At 44.0% G+C, this 21,685-nt stretch overlaps 1 protein-coding gene across 2 annotated transcripts; it reads left to right on the top strand.

Moving 5' to 3' along the window:
* The first annotated feature begins 10,212 nt into the window (after window positions 1–10,212).
* TNFRSF13B (TNF receptor superfamily member 13B) lies at window positions 10,213–18,144 on the top strand. 2 transcript variants are annotated; one of them, XM_088147773.1, is made up of 6 exons: window positions 10,213–10,301; window positions 13,664–13,887; window positions 14,277–14,420; window positions 15,364–15,480; window positions 16,002–16,229; window positions 17,263–18,144. In XM_088147773.1, exons 3-6 carry the CDS (start codon window positions 14,315–14,317, stop codon window positions 17,511–17,513), a joined length of 702 nt encoding a protein of 233 aa, XP_088003899.1. In that variant the 5' UTR covers window positions 10,213–10,301; window positions 13,664–13,887; window positions 14,277–14,314; the 3' UTR covers window positions 17,514–18,144. The 2 variants fall into 2 exon arrangements, with proteins under 2 accessions (XP_088003899.1, XP_015743560.1); XM_015888074.3 differs by lacking the exon at window positions 13,664–13,887.
* Window positions 18,145–21,685: the final 3,541 nt, after the last annotated feature.

The raw sequence follows: 21,685 nt of genomic DNA, 5'->3' as shown, positions 1-21,685 counted from the left end.
GGGAGAAGAAACTCATATGGAGTGTACTATACAGACTATACACTATGTATAAATGCATGGGTGTGTGTGTGTGTGTGTGTGTTTGTGTGTATGTGCATAATCTGTGTCTATACGCGTAGACTATAGACTTTAGAATTTAATTCCATAGCAAGCTAGATTTAACATCAAGCTTTAACTAAAAAGAGAATGAGAGAGAAATGTGCCAGTCATTTTATCATTTTAGCATACACCTGAACACTGTGAGCTTGGGGATAAAGAGTGACAAGCAGGCTCTTATACGTCTGGGGTTTCCCCACCCAAACCCTTTGAAGCAACCTCTCCCTAAACGCCCTTGAGTCAGCTTAATACCCCTGGAATAAGGAGATGCTATTTCTTATGGACTTAACGGCTTAACTTAATTAACAAACAGGGAGCAGAGAGTAAGTATACATTGACAATCAGCATATAAATGCAGGCTTCCCATTAAAACAGATACTTTTTAACTTACCGTATATACTTGTGGATAAGCCCATCCACAGATAAACTGACCCTCAAATTTTTAACCAAATTACCATGAAAAAAATGGTATTTGGGGTTTTTTATTTCTGTAAGCGGCCTGGAGTCACCGTGAGTGAGTTGGGCAGCTATATAAATGGCTTAAATAAATACATAAATAAAAATAAATTTTAAAAGGCACCACCCACGGAAGAGCTGACCCTAAAATTTTACTATGTCTTCATTTTCACAGTTGGCTTGTCTGTGGGTAATCCACAGATTATCCATTTTTCATGGTATTTTGGTTAAAAATTCGAAGGTCAGCTCATCCATGGACGGGCTTATCCGCAAGTATATACATGATATACAGCTACTTTTAAAAAATATTATCGTATATACTCATGGATAAGCCCGTCCGCAGATAAGCTGAACCCAATTTTGGGGGTGTATTTTGGCACCTAAAATTCTCGACTTATTCGCAAGTATATACGGTATTTATAGAACAGCTTTTGTAAGTGGCAAGACCTGATTCGGCTGCATTGATGGTAAACCCTAAAAGGAATCCATGGTGCTTCGGAATGATCTTTCCAAACTGGGCAAACAGGGAACGAACATGCCAAATGCATGCTGAGCCATGTGGGTGCCAAGCGATGCGTTTCAGAGCAATGTCTAACTGGGCAGCAGAGAAAAGAAAAGAAGAGAGAGCAGAGCAGAGCAGAGCAGAGCAGAGCAGAGCAGAGAGAAGGGAAGGGAAGGGAAGGGAAGGGAAGGGAAGGGAAGGGAAGGGAAGGGAAGGGAAGGGAAGGGAAGAGAAGAGAAGAGAAGAGAAGAGAAGAGAAGAGAAGAGAAGAGAAGAGAAGAGAAGAGAAGAGAAGAGAAGAGAAGAGAAGAGAAGAGAAGAGAAGAGAAGAGAAGAGAAGAGAGGAAGGAAGGGAAGGGAAGGGAAGGGAAGGGAAGGGAAGGGAAGGGAAGGGAAGGGAAGGGAAGAGAAGAGAAGAGAAAAAAAGATAAGAAAAGAGAAGAGAAAAGAAGAAAAGAGAAGAGAAGAGAAGAGAAGAGAAGAGAAGAGAAGAGAAGAGAAGAGAGGAAGGAAGGGAAGGGAAGGGAAGGGAAGGGAAAAAGAAAAGAAAAGAAAAGAAAAGAAAAGAAAAGAAAAGAAAAAAGAAAAATCTTGATGTTGTGGTGCAGAAAATTATAATAATGGGGACCCAGCGAGTGATTGCTTGTGTGGGGAGGTGAATCCCATGCTAGGGATCTTTTGGAAACGGATCCAAAGTTAGATGACCAATCCCAGGATGCTTTTTGAGAAACCTGGTGGGTGACCACAAACGTACAGCTGGGTAGCTTTTGAATCGTAACTCAGAAAGGATATTATCAGAAAGAGATGACCAGGAGTTTGCTTGAGAAGGAAGAGCTTGTAATGTGAAGCTTTTCTCTTGGGGGGGGGGGGAGAGAAGAGATACTGGCTTTAATCAGAACAGGCTCTTCGTAATCTCTCTTCCTCTTCGTTCCTCTTCTTCCACTTTCCAATTCAGAGCCTCAGCTGCCTCTCCGTGGCCAGCCTGCATCATAGCAACCTGGCTTTACCTCTGACGGCTTTCTCACCTTTGCGTCGCCTTTCCTCCGTCTGTCAGACAGTGCAGCACCCCAAAACTGCTCCAAAACCCAGGCTTTTCATGTGAAGCACCCACATTTCTTTTTGTTGGGTTTGTACGATCCGGGCAAGGTGGTAAACCAATTCTTGTCCCCCCACATAGGTTCCCATTCTGCCTTCTATTTTCTGACTGCAGGAAGCACGTTGCAGGTCGGGGTGGGCGAGGACAGACCAATGGTGCTCTAGCAGGTATAGGTAGGAAGATGCACAGCTGAGCAGGAGGCGAAGAATTGCGATGCGATGTGGTTCTGGTTGTAGAGCCATTTCATGGCTGATGCTTAACCAGCTTAAAAGCCAGGAAAATGCAATGGGCAGGCTGTGAAACTGAGTGGATGAATTGCCCGGTGAATATCTGTTACAAAAATGACCAGAACAGGAGCAGGAAAGGAACCACATGGAGGTATAGAATGTAAGGATCGAAAGGGACATTGGAGATTATTTTAATGCATCCCTTTTGCCCAGGATAGGAGCCACTGTTACAGAAAGATAGAGAGTCTGACAGATGGCCATTCCTTCTTCCTTGAAATATCTCCAGTGAAAGGGAATCCACCACCTCCTGAAGAAGTCTTCTCCGTTGTTGAAGGCATCTTACCATTAAGAAATGTTTGATGATGACCAACTGAAACCTTCATCCTTGTAATTTAAGCCCATGGTTTCTTCTCTGGTCTTCTGGAACAAACCCGTCCCATCTTTTTAGATGCCATCAGAGCATCTTCAGGTACTTAGAGCTATCATGTCTCTCTGCAGCATCCTCATCTCCAGGCTAAGCATACACAGCACCTCCACCTGGGCCTGGTAAATTTTTTCTTCCAGGCCCATTGCCTTCTTGGTTCTCCTCTAACCTCCTCTAACCAGTCTGTTCCATGTCTTTCCTAAATGTGGCACTCAGAAGGGACACCATTTTCCAGGAGGGGTCTGTTCAATGCAAAATAGAGAGGAACCAGCATTTCTCTTTACTTCTGCGGGTGCAGCCTAGATTGCATCAGCTGTTTTTGTTTTGTTTTTTGCAGCTGCATCACACTGCTGGCTCATGTGCAGTTTGTTGTCCACCAAAACCCCCAGATCCTTTTCCCTGCTGCCCACTATGGTCCCTTGTCCCTTTGGTTTTGGCTACGCTTATCTAGGACTTTGCATTTCTCCCTGTTGAAATTCATCTTGCCAGCTTCTGCCCATTATCCCTTCTGAAACATAATATGGTCATCTGAAATGTCTGCTATCCCTCCCATCCTTGTACTGTCTGCAAATTTGATAACCATATTTTCTAATCCCTCACGCAAGTCATGTATAAATATGCTGAACAATAGAGGACCTTGGATGGAGTCCTGCAGTATATGACTCATCATCTTCTTCCAGCCTGATGCAGAGTCATTCATGCATATCTCTTGGGTACGACCGTTCATCCAGCTTCGTATCTGCCTCATGCTTACCCTGTGGTGAAGCTTGTGCTCCGTTTTATAGCCAGCAATTCCAGAGAAGATCTCTGCACCATCTCCCAACCTATCACTTAAGTTATGGACACAGGTCCCTTACTTCTCTGGATCCTGACAGACAATCTGAGTACCAGGAAGTTACCCAATCACCGTAACAGTTCTATATTGCGGTCTGATCACATACACTCCTCGGGAGAGCAGAGAGTTCACATGACAGTTCTCACTTTGGGGCAAAGTGAGCTCTTAAACAGTAGTCCCTTCTCAAGGGTTTCTTTCTTCCGGCATATGATCATGTGAACACAGATGGTTGGGCCGTCATTTCCTTGTGGGACTTACTAGGGGTAGAGGGCATAGGGAATGGCCTTGAAGGAGAGGAGAAAGAAGTACTACTAAGGCAGTGGTCAGATAAGAGGGGTCTGAGCCCAGGGCAAGAATGTAACCTGAGAAAACATCTCAGACAAGCCCCTCCCTACTTCATACAAGGATAAAGAGAGGGAGGGGGTTGCACATTCAGACTTTACTATAGATTCTTCACTGTAGCTGATCCAGTAAAAGTCATCTTGACCTATATGGCATTGGTTTCTTAGTCTGGTCTACCTAGTAGGTTGACGCTAGGCAATAACATTACACACTAGAATTAATGGTCTTCAGGAATGCCCCCTGCCCCTTCCAATTGCCAAGGGAATTCATTCCTAAAATATGACAAAACAGAGTTGCTGCTTTGGGGAGGCAGGATCCAAAGACCCACTTGGAGGGCACCCCTTGTAGGAAAGCAGAGAGTTAAACTGGCCATTGGTTAACAAATATACTTAGCAAAACTGAGCTATCTTGGTTCCATCTACAAGGAGAGAGCAATGGAAGGATGGCCATGTCTCTGTTTCCAACATTCCTGAATGTTAGACCAGTGGGATCTTTGGGCTGATCCAGTCCTTAGGGACTTCGTCCACTCTTCTGAATACATGACAAACTTTTCTCATCTAACTTGGTTCTGTCTTGCTAGGGACTGTCCCTGACTGATCAGCGCAGTCAGAACAGCTCCAAACTAGCCATAACTCTATGCAGTTTCCTTTTCTTAAACATTTCCAAAGATCTTCCTACCGCAAACAAAGTCTAATTCTTGTAAATGACTTTGGGAACTGGAACAGGAGCTGACGCCAACTTTTTGTCGTCGTTGTCTTCTTCTTCTTCTTCTTTTCAGCCTGCTTGACTGGTTGAATTTCAGCCACAGGAGTTTCCGTTCCAACCTCCTCTGGAGGGCCATCTCAATGCTCTGGGGGTTTCAGATGACAATTTTTAGAGCCCCCGGCTTCCCTGACACGGCTGGTTGCCTTCCTCGGTTGAGTCAGAAAACTGCTCGGTCTTTCTCATGCCAAGTGCTTTGGGTCTCTGTGAGGCATGGGAGGAAGTGGGGTGAGGCTGGTGACGGGCTGTCCCCAGGAACGTCCTACTGCCTGAGAGGGTTGACATGAAATGCTCTGAACAGCACCCCTGCAACTTTGGGGACCAGGCCTGGACGGACCACTGCCAGGCTTGCAACTGGGAAATATACAGGAAGGGTTTGCCTTGAAGCCTGGGCAGAAATTTGCAAAAAAATGGGCAGAACAGCTTCTAAGTTACTCTGGCAATTTTGAGGATGTCAGTCCTGATTCCAAGGATTCAGTCTCCAGCCCAAGGCACCAGACTAATGTTTCTCAAACTTGGTGACTTAAGATGTGTGGACTTCAACTCCCAGAATTCCCCAGCCAGCCATGCTGGCTGGGGAATTCTGGGAGTTGAAGTCCACACATCTTCAAGTTGCCAAGGTTGAGGAACACTGCACTAGACCTCATAAACATTCAGACCTTTAATCCAAATGGATAATTCTACTCGTGGAGTTCCAGAACGGCCTTCTCTACTGCCATGCCCAAGAAAGAAAATAGCATCCTTCTCATGGAGTTGGATTTGGTACCAGGTAGCTCTCTATACAGGTAGTCCCCGGGTTAAGAATGCCTGGTTTAAGGACAGCCCATAGTTAAGAACAGAGTCTATTGGAGCAAAATTTGAGTTACACAAGGGCTCGAATTCATTACACAATACTACTTATACGGTATTATACCATAATACTGTTCGGATTTACGTACAAATTCGACTTAAGGACAGATCTTGGGAACGCAACTCGTTCTGAAACTGATGACTCCCTGTAGTCTTGTTTAAATCAGGGCTTTGCTTAGGATGGGAGGATTGGAAACTTCACTTTTATCTGCAGGGAGGATCTGTAGCTTAATTGGAGGGTGCCTGTTTCATGCAGGTCTCAGGCATCTGCTGGTAAGACTGAAAAAGAGCTCTCTTGATTCCCTGGAGAACTGCTGCCTATCAGTGTAGGCGATATAACACTAGTCGAGCTGAAAATCCGATTCAGGGTAACATGCGACCCCAAGCACTAAACCAGAAGTCAGTCTGTTTGGTTTCGGTTTAGGGCAACATCTGAAGCCAGCCGTTCCATTTTGTAAACCGTGCCTCGGGGTTTAGCATTGGATGAAGCAGGCCACTATGGCTTGTTCCACAGCTCTGAGTTAAAACAAACCATGGTTTATACCCGGGCAGTGAACAGCTGTTTTCTAATCTTCTATAACCATGGTTAGCAAGGAGCATTTTTAGGTCTGCTTCTTTATGGGGGTGGGGGGAGCTCCTAATATGTACAGTGAGGTGCTTAACAATGCTTTGGGTGTAATTCTTTGGGTGTCCAGCAGAACTCTTTTCTTTCAAAATGCATCAGCTGAAAACAACAACGAGAGAATAGAACAAATGATTCTGTATTATCCAGCAATGCAGAACTAGTTTCTCTCTCTCTGAGTGTCTTAACGCCGTTTATGGAATAATAGCAACTGACGATTGGCATGAAGAATATTCTACCGTGGGAAAAAAAGGGGCTTTCAAAGGGGATGGTATTTGAGAAGATGGAGCTGACTCCAAACATATATTTTTTAAAATTAAATTGGGCAATCAATATTCCTAAATGCAATATTTATTCTCCATAAAAAGGGGCAGGATGTTTGTTGGAACTAGACTAGGTGTGGGTCTGATCCCTGTGCTATATGTTTACCGTGCTATATTATTTTTATCATTTTCCTGCGTTAGATGTTTTTCATTCCTTGTTAACCACGCGGAGTTGCTAGGCGAGCAGGCGGCCATAGAAATTGATTTGAACGGACGATCAAATAAATAAATAAACAGATAGAACGACAACTCTTTGTGTAGAATTTCAATGGGTATGTTTTTAAAGCGAGGGCTATGCAAAACATTTTTTTCAAAGCCTGCATTTTTTCCCCCTACCGGTTCTCATTCAGTTCCATGAGCAGGAATTGGTATTTAAAATTTATTCCAAAGATGGAAAATGTCAGTTGCATTTATACAGTGACGTGTATTACAAGATGGCCACGTGGCCTTGCCTCTTCCCTAGTTTTTCAAATAGCAGCTAAATCCCATGGGAAGAATTTCCATTGCACTTTGATTAGAATGGGTATATTGGCAGCAACGGGAGTTTGAGAGCAATATCACAATCTCCATCACACACTCCATCACAACAATCAAATGTATTCCAAACCATTGCCAAGAGAAATTCAACAGAACTTCTTGAGCAACCTCAGAACCAGGGAGAAACCCAAAGGTCTCCCACCCCACCACAGACGAAAAATTTTAAAAAGGGACAATTATTCTGCCAAGCAAGGCATCGAACGATTAGTAGGGTTGCAACGTTACACTGATTCACCAAGAAAAATAACTTGATTAAAATGTTTGTTCCACTAACAAAATGCTCTCAGTCAACCTGACAGATTAGATCAGTGTTTCTCAACCTTAGCAACTTTAAGATAGGTGGACTTCAACTCCCAGAATCCCCCAGCCAGCCATGCTGGCTGGGGGAATCTGGGAGTTGAAGTCCACCTATCTTAAAGTTGCTAAGGTTGAGAAACACTGGATTAGATGTATTCATGATTTTTAAATGAAAACCTTTATTTAAAAACTGGCAGAGCAACAGCCCTTTAGAAGAGGCACGGCTTCTTATTTCTCTCCAGAAAAAGAGAAAGCCTCTTCCAAAATTATTCTGGTTCTGACACATGTACGCGTCGCCAAAAACAAAATTCAAAAAAGTAGACGTCCTTCAGAACAACTTTTCATTTGACATGCAAATTGAAGCCAGTTAAATCAAAACCAGCAGAGATTTTCTTTAAATTGGGAACAGCTTGTGTGGGTACATAAATCAGAAAAACGACATGACTCATGATAACTTCAAAGGAAAGGGGAGGAGGGATTTAACAACTCAGGTTTAAAAAATATTATAGAACACGCTGCGTAAAATAGGGCATCATGAATTCCTCCCCCTATGGTTATTAAACTATGGATACTGAAGAGGTAAAAGCTTCAAACTTCCATATGTAGAAATATGGAAATGGGGTGAAAGGTTATGAAAGGATTCCCAAAGCAACACATTGTTTTCCTCCTCCTTCTTCGCTTAGAATTGTAGTTGGTCTACAGATGCAGAATGTTGTTGTTGAAGGTATCTGCTGCAAATCTAGTCAATTATGGCTGATCTAGAAAAAAGCTATGCAGGATTTGACTTGGTTAGTAAACTTGGATGGGTGACGGCTATAGACTAGGAGACTAGGAAATCCAAAAAACATTCTAGGATAAGACAACAAACAAGCCATTTCTGTACTGTTGCCAAGGAATTATCCTAAAATATGTTTCCCTGTCATCAGGAGGAATTAACTTGACTCATTTCAAGAGAGGCATTACTGAAACTCATGCCTATCCTAAAATTCTGCTACCCCTGAGCTTCAGTGGCCACACCCAACCTGTGCCTGCTACGTATGTTGGATTTTAGCTACCACATTCTCCCCAGCCTTGGTGATGATGGCCAGGTAGTGAGAAGTCAAGTCTAGCTTGGGAAAGGTTACTTGATGCCCCAGATCTCAACCTGTGGATTGATAAGAGCCTGGAGAAACACCAGATGTCCCCCCAATGCTGAAAACAAATCTGCTAGTTTCAAGTACCAGCAGGGTGATGAAGTTAAAAACAGAGAAAAATGAATCCTCCAGCCCCTCCAGAAACAGATGATAGTTTCATAACCCCAAGGGTGAGTCTTCTATCCATTGCCCCAAAGGCCACCCGCAAACCATGTAGTGCAAAAGAGAAGTCAACTCAATAGTCCAAGACCAGGCTCCTCTTTCTAAGGAAGTTCTAAGAAAAATATGGACATATTCAAGGAGTTTTTCCATTAAAAACTTTCTCTGCACTTGAAATGTGGGGCCACAGGATGCTATTCCTGTCCTGTTTGGTGTCATTGTGAAAGTGTTGGTCTAGAAACCAGGAGACAGTGAGTTCTAGTCCCACTTTAGGCATGAAAACCGGATGGGTGACTTTGGGCCGGTCACTCTCTCAGCCCAACTCACCTCACAGTGTTGTGGGGAAAATAGGAGGAGGAAGGCCTATTAGGTGTGTTCGCCACCTTGAGTTATATATAAAAATAATAATGGCAGGATAAAAAAATCTAAAAAAAATAGGCATTACAGAAAGTGGGGTCTTTGGTGTTCCATTACCTGGGTGAATTCAAGCTTGAAGTAGCTGACACAGCAAGCTAGAAATCCAAGGCGCATACCTTCAACGCACTGGAGGTGAAAACAGGAAGGCTGGTAAGCAAGGCCCATCATGATCACAGCAAAGATATATCTTCTCCCTTGTTATATATTGTGGAAGACACAACTGACAGCTTGGCGAAGTTTAGGCTTATTGTTAAATTGCAGAATTCGCTGTCACAAAAAGTGGTGATGGACACCAACTCAAAACCAAGACCAGAACAATGGTCAGAGTATAAGGCAATTAACAGCCACTATTTGTGGTATAATGTGTAATATAAAACATTTAAACTTGGAGCTTGCCAAAGCTATAGATTAGACCTGGCACCAGAATGTAGCTTTCCTGATCATCTGGAAGGGCCCCTAGACTTGAAGTGGTCCTAGCTGTCCTTTAATGTTCTGCAGTGACCCTGAGATCACATTACACTAGGGGCTGGGAAAGATAAAAATGGCACTCCAATCCCCTTGCTGCTGCTACCTATAGTATTCCCTGTGTCCAGAAGTAACCACCTAAGTTTGCCTAATGGTAGGGTGGCCCTATCCAGAAGGTGCAGAGGGAGCCAACATGGTATTAGAATCTTTGGGTTGGAAGCAAAAGAGGTTGCCTCCTGTAGCATCAAAGCCACAACCATGGTTGAAGAACTAACAAGTTGGTCTTGAAGGCAGTGATGCACTAATCTTCCAGAGTAGTCTAACCTCAAGAAAAACAACACTGGGAAAACAAGGGAGTAACAGTAAAAGACCCACCCCTGGAAGAATTTCCTTTCTCAAAGTTCTGGGTAGGTTTGGACTGACAACTTCCACACACATGTCCTACTGGCATTTACAAAGCAAACTGAATAATCTTTTCTTGAGAAAGAGAGGTAAAAATGACTGAAGTGGAGTTTCTGATATTCCCTTGGGGGGGAAACTCAGAAAAGGACCTCCCTTCTGGTTCAGATTTTGTTGAGTTGGTTTGCATCTAAAGGATGTGAGGGGAAATCCCCAGGAAGCACACACAGAGACTCTAATCAAATTAAGTACTCATAATAAACCCCACAAGTAAGGATCAGAGACACAAAAGAGATGACATGAAGGAGATGACCATCAGCAAAGAGAAGTTCAGCTCAGCCCAGCAGCAGGGGGAAAAGTGTAAGTAAATTCCTGTTTTCTTTTAAGTCAAAAGGGCATCGCTTGACACTCCAAGGTCAAGCTCCAGGTGGCTTATGAAAGTTGGTACCAAATTGTAATTTAAAATATGACCAAAGGGGGAAATTATTAAATATATGGAGAATAGTTGCAGTACCTGTATTTTAATTCAAAAATAAGATCACATTGACTTTTTCTCTGGGGGCCCACCCTTTCCCTTTCTGGAATGCAGCCATTCCCACTGGTCAGAGGTCAAATTGCTTTCTAGATGGTTTTCGTGGTGACACTTGGAATGGAAGCATCACTAGATGATGATATGCTGGTCTTGGCTTGCGAGGCCCAGAGCTTGGAGCAAGTTTTGAGCTTTGAAGAGTTGCCTAGATACATGGATTGAGTTGAGTTGTGCTTTAGATCATTGGAGTGGGTTGGACGCAGCACCTCTGGCTTGGCTGTGTTTTACAATGGTATCATTTTTTTATTTAAAAGACCTATATGGCTACCCATCTTATATATAATAACCCTGGGCAGCTCCCAGCAACAGTAAAATATAAACATAAAACAATAATACGCAAAAATTAAAAAGAAACAGCACCTCACAGCAGCCCAGTACAACACTCCTTCCATACATTTGTTGGGCTCCATGCTCACCATAGCCCAATGTTTGGGGCAAGAGCCATCTCTTCAGGGCCTTCCAGAGGGCTAAAAGGGTGGGGGTCTTCTGGATCTCGGGGGGGAGGCTATTCCATAGGACAGGGTCAGTTACAGAGAAGGCACACCTCTTAGGTCCCACTAGGTGGCAACCTTTAAGGGAAGGGATCTGGAGTGCGCCCATTCTAACCTAGCATGGTGGCACAGTCTGATACCCTCAGGGAGAGACAACCCAGTGGTACAAGGAACTGGAACATTTCTTGGGACAGCTAAGTAATTAGAGAGGCTCACTGAGATGTCCATGTACACCAGTGGTTTTCAATCACTTTGGCAGGATATCCTGCTGAATGACATAAATGCTTCTTTTCTTATCCCCTTACTTCCTTCATCTACCATAATGAGCTTCATCAACATTTCTTTTGAAAGAAAAACAAGTTTCCATAACACCTACACCTAGGGAGGGGTAAAAAAGAGGGAAACTGCAGATTTTTTTACTTTTTTTTTTTTTTAATCTGCTGGCGCCATTCTTACTTTGAGCCACTATTGAAAACTTTCTCCTTCTTATGGGGGGAAAAAAAATTCCCCCTCTAATCTCTCTCCCCAGAAATAAGGTAAAGAATGAGAGCTAACCGTTTCCTATAGGCTCCATCTTCAGATGACTTAGAACAAGCCTACATTTTTCAGATTCTTTTCAAGACCTTTCTGGCTTGTCGTCCATGCCATTGAGAAGGTTTGCCTCCCTCTGGTAGAATATTCAGAGAAAATGCTCCTTCTCTCTTAAAATGTCACACACACACACACACACACACACACACACAGTCAATTGTCTTCTTGCATTCGGTACCCTTCCTTAGCCTGCAATGGAGGACGATAGGTGAACCATCAAGGGCATTTGAAAGTCAGAGAACTGTCAAGCAGAGAACAAAGACACAGATTACAAGAGTAAATTAAGATAACAAAACGGATGTGGGAAATTCACTTGGGCTTCTGAAATGGAAGTGTGCAAATTCCAAACCCTACGAATTTCCACTATCACACAGGTAGAGAGACTTGGGGTATTTTTGTCCCCTCTTTAAAAAAAAAAGTCTTCCGTTTTCATTCACTCACAAAGGGTTGGGCCCGCTCTAGCCACTTTACAGAGCAACGACTTCTGAAATAAATCCAGAAAAAGAGGCCATTGGCTGTTCTCCTTTGGTTTCAAAATTGAGTGAGAGCTAGTAAGGGTTTACGGGCTGAGTTCCCAACTGATGACCTGACTGCCATTTTTTTGTCTTAGTGGGATTTTTAATGGCATGTCCTGTTTCTTTTTTTAATTGATGGCTTTGTCTGAGTTGGGCAGTCCTATAAAGATTCCAAATAAATAAAAATAAAAAGCAAACTCTGCAAATCCCAACCAGGCACCTCAATTGATGGCGTCTTGTCTTTCCCTCTTGTGACGGTCTCTCTTTCCCCCTCTCAGAACTTGGAACATTGGGCGGCCAGATGTTAGAGGTACACAGTGTTTAAAATTATTTTAAACGGGGTTCCCTTTGTTGGTTTTATATGGCAGACATTTGCAGCCTATACTGTGTATCTTGAAATAAAATAATTCAACAACCCAGAAAAGGCAAGCTTTGAAGCTTAAGAGTTGCTGCCTGCCCAAAATATGTGGAAGATTGCCCTCGTTCATAAAAACTTTGAAAGCCCATTAAGAGTGAGGGTTTTAAAGCAGGGGTTGGCAACCTTACCTAGGCACCACGATGCGGCACCTCAGGTTGCCGAAATGAAGAAACATAAATAAATAAATAATGCATTTGCACATCTCCATTGTTTATCACTTGTTCTGGGCTTTCTATCTGCCTCCAGAGCAGGTCTTGTCTCTTTCTTTTCTGCTGAAGGGATTCAGCTATTGAGCCCTGCAGGTTGATAAAAAAGCGAATTGCTAAGGAATGAAAAAGGGTCCTCATGGTTCCTATGAACAGATCCCTTCAGCCCAATATTCCTTTTTTTTCTCACAGTGATGGGTCGGGTGCCTCCAGGAAAACTCTGCAACAAATGCAAATACTTCAGTTCAACCTTCAAAAAGGCCAAATACAGCATTTTCTAGCATCTTCCAAAACTCAACTTACCACAATTGTTTTTCCACCTTGGTGTTTTCTTTTGACATTCAACGTAGCTGCAGGTGTCCTCCAGCTAAGAACGGAACAGGGCGAGGTGACCTGGGGGCATTTAACCCTTTTCCTTCTGCTATCTCCCTTGCCCCACCCCATATCCAAACTTTTTTCCTTCCCTGGAAAGGAACGATCTGGAGAAGAATCGTCTTTCCTTTGGGGAAGCGAAGCAGAGCATTTAGAGGGGAAAGGGAAGAGTTTTAATCAAATAAATGGGCCGGAAAAATAAGGTTAGAAGAGGTCTTTCTCTACTATACAGAGCTTCTACTTTTAGAAGTTTGGATTCCCTCCAGCTAGTGGGTGGCATTCATGGACTTGTTTATCTTTAGCACATCACCTAAAAATCATTATCTGCAGTTATATTTCCTAGCCAGCAACCTGGGCGTTTTGCCCAAAAAAGGGACCTGTCTGAGTTGCAGAAAGGTTTGCGTTTCTAGAAATTATGGGAGGGGGCAGTCAGCTGCAATTTCTATAGGCAGTTGCTCCCTTCAACCTGCAATCTCCATCTTCCAATTCGGTCTAAGCACTGCAAAACGTTGGGCTCTCTCTCTCTCTCTCCATCTGCAGATTAGCGTGCTGAAAAGGCTGCACGCTTCTTCAGATACCGGAGTTGGTCTTCCTATGGCCTGTCCGTGCAGTTTGATTTTCTAACGGTCAATGCAGCTCACCTTATTTGTGCACACCAGCAGCTGATGTTACAAGAGAATAAAGCTCCTTGCAGAAAACACAAACCCAGTGGGGTTGCACACTGCGCTGTGCGACGCGTACTTTGCTTCGGCTTAACTTGTGGTGTAAGTTTGTTGAGTCATTATATGAAAGTCAGCCATTACAGTTTTCAAACCATGGTATACAGCGTAGCAATGTGGATGACCCAGGCCACTATGACTTGTGCAACAAAATCCGGTTGAAACAAACCATGCCTTGGAGTGATGTATCCACAATCAAGTTCTACCCCATGATCTTCAATGTTTCCCATGTTCATGGGACATGAACATCTTGGAGCACACTCTAAGCCATTTGTTTAGCTGTGGTTTACTTAATAAACCACAGTTGCACAACACATTAGTCATACACCACAAGGACTGGACACACACAACACCGCACTGTAAAAAAGAAATCATGTTATGATGTAGCAAACTCTATGAGATTTCTCTCCCTGCAACCTTTTTTCTGTTTTTAGAGACCTCCCCAGATTAAGACGTGCATTTTCTACAGATCATGCAGTGTTCGAAGGAACAGTACTGGGATGGGCTTCTGGGGAACTGTGTGTCCTGCAAGTTTGCTTGCCAGCCACTCAAATTAAAGGGATGCGCCGATGTCTGCAGTAAGCATCTGAAAATCATGTTTTATGACATTCTACCGAAATAGCTGCATTCCCTTTTTTCAGCAATTTTGGCCCTCCAAAGCAGTTTATGAATCATGTTAGGAATGGGGAAAGAATCATGTTAGAACTTCCAGTAGCAGTAGAGGTGTTGCAGATGTGGTTGTCCAACTCCAGCAAGAGGACCATGCCACTCACTGCTTTGCTGAGACACCTTCCTCAAGTCAATGACCTCCAGATGTCTCTGGAAGATACAAGGAGGTTGATCTAAGCTAATGGTAACTGGCTGTCCAAGTCCTTAGAACAGGGATGGTCAGCTCATGGCTGGTTAGATGTTGCTAAACCCCAATTTCCAGCATCATGCACCATTAGCCATGCTGACTTAAGGCTGATTGGAACTGATATTCAGCAACCCATGGAGGACTTCCCTGCTTTAGAACTCTTGGGTAACTAGGGACACTTAGCAAGATACCAATGGCAGGGGACCTACAATGTATGAAGCGGTCCTCTGCTGGTACTAGAGTTATTTCCTTCACAAGTCTGCAGAAAGTGGGTCACTGGAAATCCAAATAACCAAAGGGCTATATTACAGCCCCGATTACCAAACTATTTTGTGGACTGGCTTTCATACCCACTGCATTGCTAATCTCAAGAGCCTAGCAGCCATACTTGACAGATGCAGGCTGCCCCAACAGCTTGAAATGGGTGGAAAATGTTCCACTACCCTGACAACCCAGATGCTCAAGGATGCAGTAGATGGAAAGGAGAGGGCCACATCTCTCTTCCAACATTGGCCACCTCAAGGGTGCTGCTGTTTCCATGACTACGTGATTTGATAGCCAATGAACAGTAGACCAGCCAAAGATTGGATGGTTCTGTGGGTGGGGAAAGAGGCACGCTGACTTTTCTCTTCACTTTACCCAAACCCTGCTTTTCTCCTTCTTAGACTCCTTAGAGTGCAGCAAGCAAGAGGGCTCTTACTACGACAAGCTCCTGAGAGAATGCATCAAATGCTCCACAATCTGTGGACAACACCCCAGAGAATGTATGCCTTTCTGCAGAAGTAAGAGCTGAAGATGAATCCCTTAACTGCCAGCTGATCTGGAGGGTTCAATTTTCTTCCTTGTGTTTTCCACCCCAGGACACAAGGCACACACAGACCTTTCCCATGTCCCCAGTTAGTTAGTTACGTTACGCTCCATAATGTGCAGATTGGGTCACAAATGTGCTCAGGAACTGAAACATTGGGCAGGGGTGGAGCAGGAGGACCCTTTCACACCTTAAAAGGAAACTGAGCATGCTGACAGTGACTTTGTTTCAACTTTGCCAGGTTGTTCGCTCAGTCGCATGAAATTCCTGGTTACTGGTGGGCATCAAATACAAATGTGCCTTCACCAACCTTCACTTTGGTAGGCAGTGCAGGGTCTAACATAGTCCCCTAGATCTGGATAGGTCCGCTGTGTTTGCATCCAAAGATAAAACCCAGAGGCCACACAACACAATCAGTACAAAAGGAGGTCAGGCCGTGGTGTGAACATTTATCAACAGTCCCCTCTCTCTCCCTCCACCCCATCTGACTTTCAGAGATCCTTGCAACCTCTTTACCAACACCGGCTGCTCTCCAGCCTGTTCAGCACAAACTGGAGGCCACGTACGACCAACAGATGATTCTCTACATGGTCCTGGGTCTCTCTCTCTGCATTCTGCTCTTCTCCTTGCTGTTGACTTGGATTTACTTTCGAAAAAAGATGGATGAGATATCCTGGAAAGCCAGCCCAGTGGCTTGCCATAAAAAGGGAGATCGACCAAAAGGTAAACATTTTTTCTCATTTTATCCCAGTTGAAGAAACAGCATTCCTTGTGTGTTTGCACACACTCCCAGATCTTTTGTAGCATGGCTTTTGTACACACAGCCCAGTGTTAAATCAGGCCTGGTTTACACCAGGGTTTCTCCAATGAGGTGCCTTCCAGTTTCGCTGGAATATGTTTTATCATAAGGGGATGTGAGCAGGAAGATACTTTTAAATTCCTATTTTTGCTTCTGGGTATTCAGAGTGGCGATGGATCAATCCTTGAGCCACGGCACCAGATGGTTCAACCAGGTTTTCTGCTCTGTCTGTAAAGCTCATGATTTTTTTTTCTTCCTAGCGTTTTCCTGAAGGTGTAGGGTCTTTTTTTGGGGGGGGGGGATCAACTGAATATTGATCCGTTGGTTGTGACAGGAATTGACCGACCGGCTTGTTGTCCGAGCCTGACGTCAGGCGCTAAGCAAGAAGGCCCAAAGTCACCCAGCTGGCTTTCATGCCTCAAGCAGGACTAGAACTCACCATCTCCTGGTTTCTAGACTGGTGCCTTCACCATGAGACCAAACTCTCTAAAGCTCATATTTGTGCTAATATTAGTGGAATATTTCTTGTGCCTCCCTGCAGAGGCTAGTGTCCATCAAAACTCTATTTAACTAGACAGGAAGCCTCTTCTGCACAATTCTTTGACGAACAGATTTTTGTGGATGCATTCAAAAGAGGGAAAACAGGTTTTCTAAGCTTTTCTAAGGCTACAGCCTCTGCTAAATCTATCTGAACCAAGATGCTTTATACAAAAATTCTTTCCACTCTGCTGAAGCTTGCTGAACCTCCAACTTCACTGAGGATTCTTGGCACTCTCGTTAGAATCCGATTACCCAGATTTTTAAAAGAGAAAGCTATTAATGGTTAAGCTGGTATACAAACTGGTATATGGCCAGTATAAATACACCCCAAATGGGATTGCCTTGATGCATTCAGTCTATCTCAAAGTCACAATACTGTTGGCATCCCCCTCCCTAAAGCAGAGACTCATTTTTCAGATCCTCTCATGGAAGCAGGAAGCCTTGGAAGCGAATCCAGAGGCAGCCAAACTCCAGAGCCTGTGGAAACGTGCGGCTTCTGCTTTCCCGAAGTGAGTCCTGCCGTCCAGGAGACCCGAGCATGCCCTAGGACGTATCAGCTAGGGATGCTGGCTGATGCTGCTGCTGCTGGAGGAACTATTCCTACCTCCGGAGACTGCCATTTCCAAATTATATGTTCTCCCTCCCAAGAAAAGATGCAGATGACCTAAGCAATCGACAGTGGGATACTGCAGGAGCGTGACCCTCCCGTAAGAAAGCTGCTTGAATTGTTGAGGTCCTTCCCCTACGCACAGGGGAGTATTTTGTCCTAGGTTAACAGGAATAGATCTTACTTTAAGCAATCAGAAGCATCTGGTAGGTAATTGCTTCCTATCGCCATTTCAGATTGCAGATAGGTCTTCATTCTCCTCCCTGAAAAGAATGCCTTGCTAATAGCCAGCTAGCACTTCAAAGATAACATTTCCATAGTCCAGTCCAGGAAAAGGCAACCTCACGGCCTCCAAATGTTTTTGGACCAGGCTCTCACAACCCTTTGACGTTGGCTACGTTCAAAATATTTGAAAGCGCAAGGAGGCCTCGTGTTTATTTATTTATACACCAGCGGCTTGCATTAACATTTTCACTGGCCTGGGAAGGACTAGTTTCTATTCACACTGAACCGCAAACCCAGAAGTAAACCCCATTTGTGGCTCCTCTTCTGAAAAGAAGTGGAAAGCAACTGAGGAAAACAAGGATCTTTGGAAGTCCCAGCTGCTCAGGGGAACCAGCACAAGAGCACTTGAAGGAAATGTCCAAGTTTCAAGGGAACAGAATTTGAAAACAATAAAGTTACTTTTCTGCAACGTGCATTGGGTCATTGGTCCAAATGAAGTCAAAACATGAACCCAAAGGTTAAAGCACACAGTTCTAAACATGATGCGGATTCAGAAGGAGAAGTGTTGGGCAGGTGCATAAGAAGTCATTGCTTTGACAGCCCTCCACAGTCACCCCTGACCTTCTGAGTTATCCTGGCAGAAACAGTGTCCTGCTGGTCATCCTCACTGGATGCCTCCTGCCACTTCAGACCTGAAGAAAGCAGAGGTGCGTAGACCATGTGCTCTAGCACAGGGTTCCTCAACCTTGGCAATTTTAAGACGGGTGGAAGGCTGGCTGGGGAATTCTGGGAGTTGAAGTCCACATGTCTTAAAGTTGCCAAGGTTGAGGAACCCTGCTCTAGCAGACACACATGCCCAGGCCATGCCCTGCCTGTATGAGGTCCTAAGGGGGCCCCTTCTGCTGCCTTTTTTAAGTAGGCAGTGAGCTGGTACCAAGGGCCAAGGGGGTCAAGCAGCAGCAACGTGGGTAGGACTGTGGCAAAGGCTTTTTTTTTTTTTTTTAGTGGAATTGGGTGGGTCATTTTTTTGTGATGCAGGAAGTCAAAAGCTTTTGGCTTGCCTGCTTGAATGTTTCCCAAATGGTGAACCAGATGCTTCTAGGAAACCCACAACTGGAGCCAGAGGGGGAGGCAAGGAGAGCCAATGTTGACATGTGCGTGACAACATGAAGTGAATGTTGGGACCTACAGATTTGGGACATGTGTTGTGACAGACATGTGATGGCAACATCACATGCAGGTTGTGGTTTTCATCCTATTGTGGTTTGTTACAGATACCACTGACTGGAGCATAGGGCTTCTAAACATGCTGGTTCCATTTAACTATGCCAAGTCTATCTTCTCGGTCTGTTCTACTAAACCACTATGGCACTAGCCCTGGTCATCCACAGAATTTGACTCTGGGGTCCCGCCCCACAGCTTAGCAGTTAACAGTATGAGGTGACAAACTGGCACGCACAGTTGAAGTTAGAAAGGCAAGTCACAGTCCAGACCAGGTTCAAGATAAGCCAAATTTCTTACCTATGACAAGGTTCAAAGGGAAAGCAGAAAGTAGTTAGAGTTAAGTGGAAAATCAAACTTCCAAGGAAGTTTACACCGCCTGGGGACAAGGCATGGAGTTCTAACAGAAATGGTCCCAGCGTCACACCGCTTTCAAGCAGAAGCCTAAATGCTGGGAGTTTCCAGCTGGCACCAAGATCAGACTGTAAGCACCAGCTTTGAGAAAGGAAGAGTCTATTTTCGTGGAGACCCTCCTGTCCATGCCACACACCACTCCTAGCATTTTCCCACCTTGCCTGCCTCCTGCTTTCCAGCTTATGGCAATATCATCTTGTGGGGCAGAGTCTGGAACCAGAGGGCCTGATTCTGCGTCACCATTGGTGCTTCGGCCTGATTCGCAGTCAGCTCTGCCTGCGGTCTTGTCCTGCCCCTCCCTCTTCCTCTGATAATTCATATGCCAGAAATGCAACTCCGCAGCATATTCCATGCTGACGTTGAACGATTCCTACTGATTTCCACAAGGCTAACTAGTGGAAAGACATTTTGCCATCTGCAGGTCGCACTCCTCTTTCTCAAGACAAGCGCAATGAAATGCCTTTGTCAGTTGCCCTACACAAAATTCTCACCACAGCTGAACTCTGGGCTTTTTACCATCCCCAAAGTAGATCGGAACTCTGCTCTCTTAGTCACAGAAATGTTCACTATACTGTAATTGTTACCTCCTTTCCTTGGATTTTCAGTAAAACTTTCGGAGGAAGATCTCCAGGGAAGTGGTTCCAAAGCACCTCTACTGCCCAATTCTTCCTCCAACTTCAACACATTTTTGGGCACACAGAACTATGAATTGCTGCAAAGGCCTAACCTCTGTTGTTGTTTGAGGGATGATAGAGAGCAATCACAAAATTAGAGCCTGAATGTAGTTATTTTATGCCTTTTTGGGGTCTCAGAAAACTGCTCGGAGAAAAGGTGGCTCGGAGAAAAGAAAGAGTACTTATATTTGGAGCTTCCATTCACTTATTTGGCACTGCGGTCAGAAAAACTGTCTGATGGCTTGAAGCTGACAAGCAGTAGGCATTGCTGCTTCTCACTCCCCTTTTTTCAGAGAAAAAGGCCATTCGTGAGTGTATAATAATAGCTGACAGCGAAGCAACATATTACACGTAGCTGTATTTCTTTCCTCCTCTCCTCCCATCCGTCTTGAACAGAAAAATGACCAAAGAGGCTACTTAACTATGTGTCTTGTAGTCAGCTTCCCTTTCAAAATCACTGCCCCATCTTGCCTCCCATCAAGGAAAAGGCAGAACCTCTCTCTTTTTTCCACAAAGGATGAAAAACAGATTTGAAGCGATCTATAGCCGAGAAAAGGTGAAATAATTCTAGCACCCCCAAGGTTCTCTATTTGGGATCTCAGGCTTTTAGAAGAACCTTCCCTGACCAAGACTCTGATGGGAGAAGAACCATTGAAAAAATACACAGGCACATTTTAGGTAGAGCTTAGCTCTGAGCCAAAGTATACAAAGCACTTTTAAAAAATACAGAAAATTGATGATATAGATGGGATCTTATTATGGTTATGGACCGACCACAGCCCAATTACAATTGACTATATGTCTCTGGCTGAAATACTCAGATTAATAAACAAATGTTGGTTACTGGTGAAAATAAGACACACCCAACATCCCTCTGACAGCAAATAACATCAAAATGTTCAAGATGCTATTTAATTTAGAGTCCACCACTCACCCGCAGGCAGGCCTCCCTCTGGTTACCAAGCAACCAGAGCACAAGCACTGCCCGTGCATGTGAGCAAATTTCTTTCTTTAGCACTTCTGTGACAGCATAGAGGGAAAAGATCACTAGGATGCAGCACAGCCAGAATTCTCCAAACTCCAGTTCTGGAACTGCTTTCAAATGATGATAACAGGGAAGGGGAAGGGGAAGAAGGGTTGGTGGAGAGCAAATCCAATTTCCTCTCTTACACTGAAAAGCAACATTAGAACCACTGGGATCCACACAAAGAAAGAGGTAACATGGCAGCACAGATTTTTAAAGGGAACCAGATAGGCCTATGTAGGAAAAACACAAGTTTTGAATTTTTGGCTACCTCAACAGTACGATCAGTTGAATGCTGTTCCTCCTCCACATTATGTTTATAGATACATGTACGTCCCTTGTGTTCCATCAAGAGAATAACGGCTTTGCTCCTCTCAGAATAACTGCATGCTGAAGTTTCAACAGCAAGTTGAAAAAAAGCATCAGAAAATAATTGTGCAATTGAAACAAAGGAAGAGTAACAGTGACCATTTCTAGCATTACAGAGAGGAAGATAACTGCCCAAAATAAACCTACTCTAAGACTAAAGTTATAAAAAGCAGAGAAGATACACATAAACATTGTTTGTAAACAGCTGTGTTCTTTGGACTTCAGACAAATTCTGGAATTACAATGTGCATAAATATGTTTCGGTTTTAGGCCAATATAACTATGAACAATTATATGATCTGAGTT

Source organism: Python bivittatus, unplaced genomic scaffold, assembly GCF_059951505.1.
Source record: "Python bivittatus isolate LINGU-HERP-01145 unplaced genomic scaffold, Pbiv_v1 ctg000560_np1212, whole genome shotgun sequence".
Classification (NCBI taxonomy): Eukaryota; Metazoa; Chordata; class Lepidosauria; order Squamata; family Pythonidae; genus Python; species Python bivittatus.
Note: the sequence above shows the minus strand (reverse complement) of the source record. Positions and strands in the feature narration are given on the sequence as shown.

Bases quoted from the DNA above. Each gene is read 5' to 3' on its own strand.
- TNFRSF13B (XM_015888074.3), top strand. From the start codon at position 14,315: ATGCAGTGTTCGAAGGAACAGTACTGGGATGGGCTTCTGGGGAACTGT. The intron at 14,421-15,363 runs GTAAGCATCTGA...TCTCCTTCTTAG, and splicing joins GGGATGCGCCGATGTCTGCA to ACTCCTTAGAGTGCAGCAAG. The intron at 16,230-17,262 runs GTAAACATTTTT...CTCATTTTTCAG, and splicing joins AAAGGGAGATCGACCAAAAG to ATCCTCTCATGGAAGCAGGA.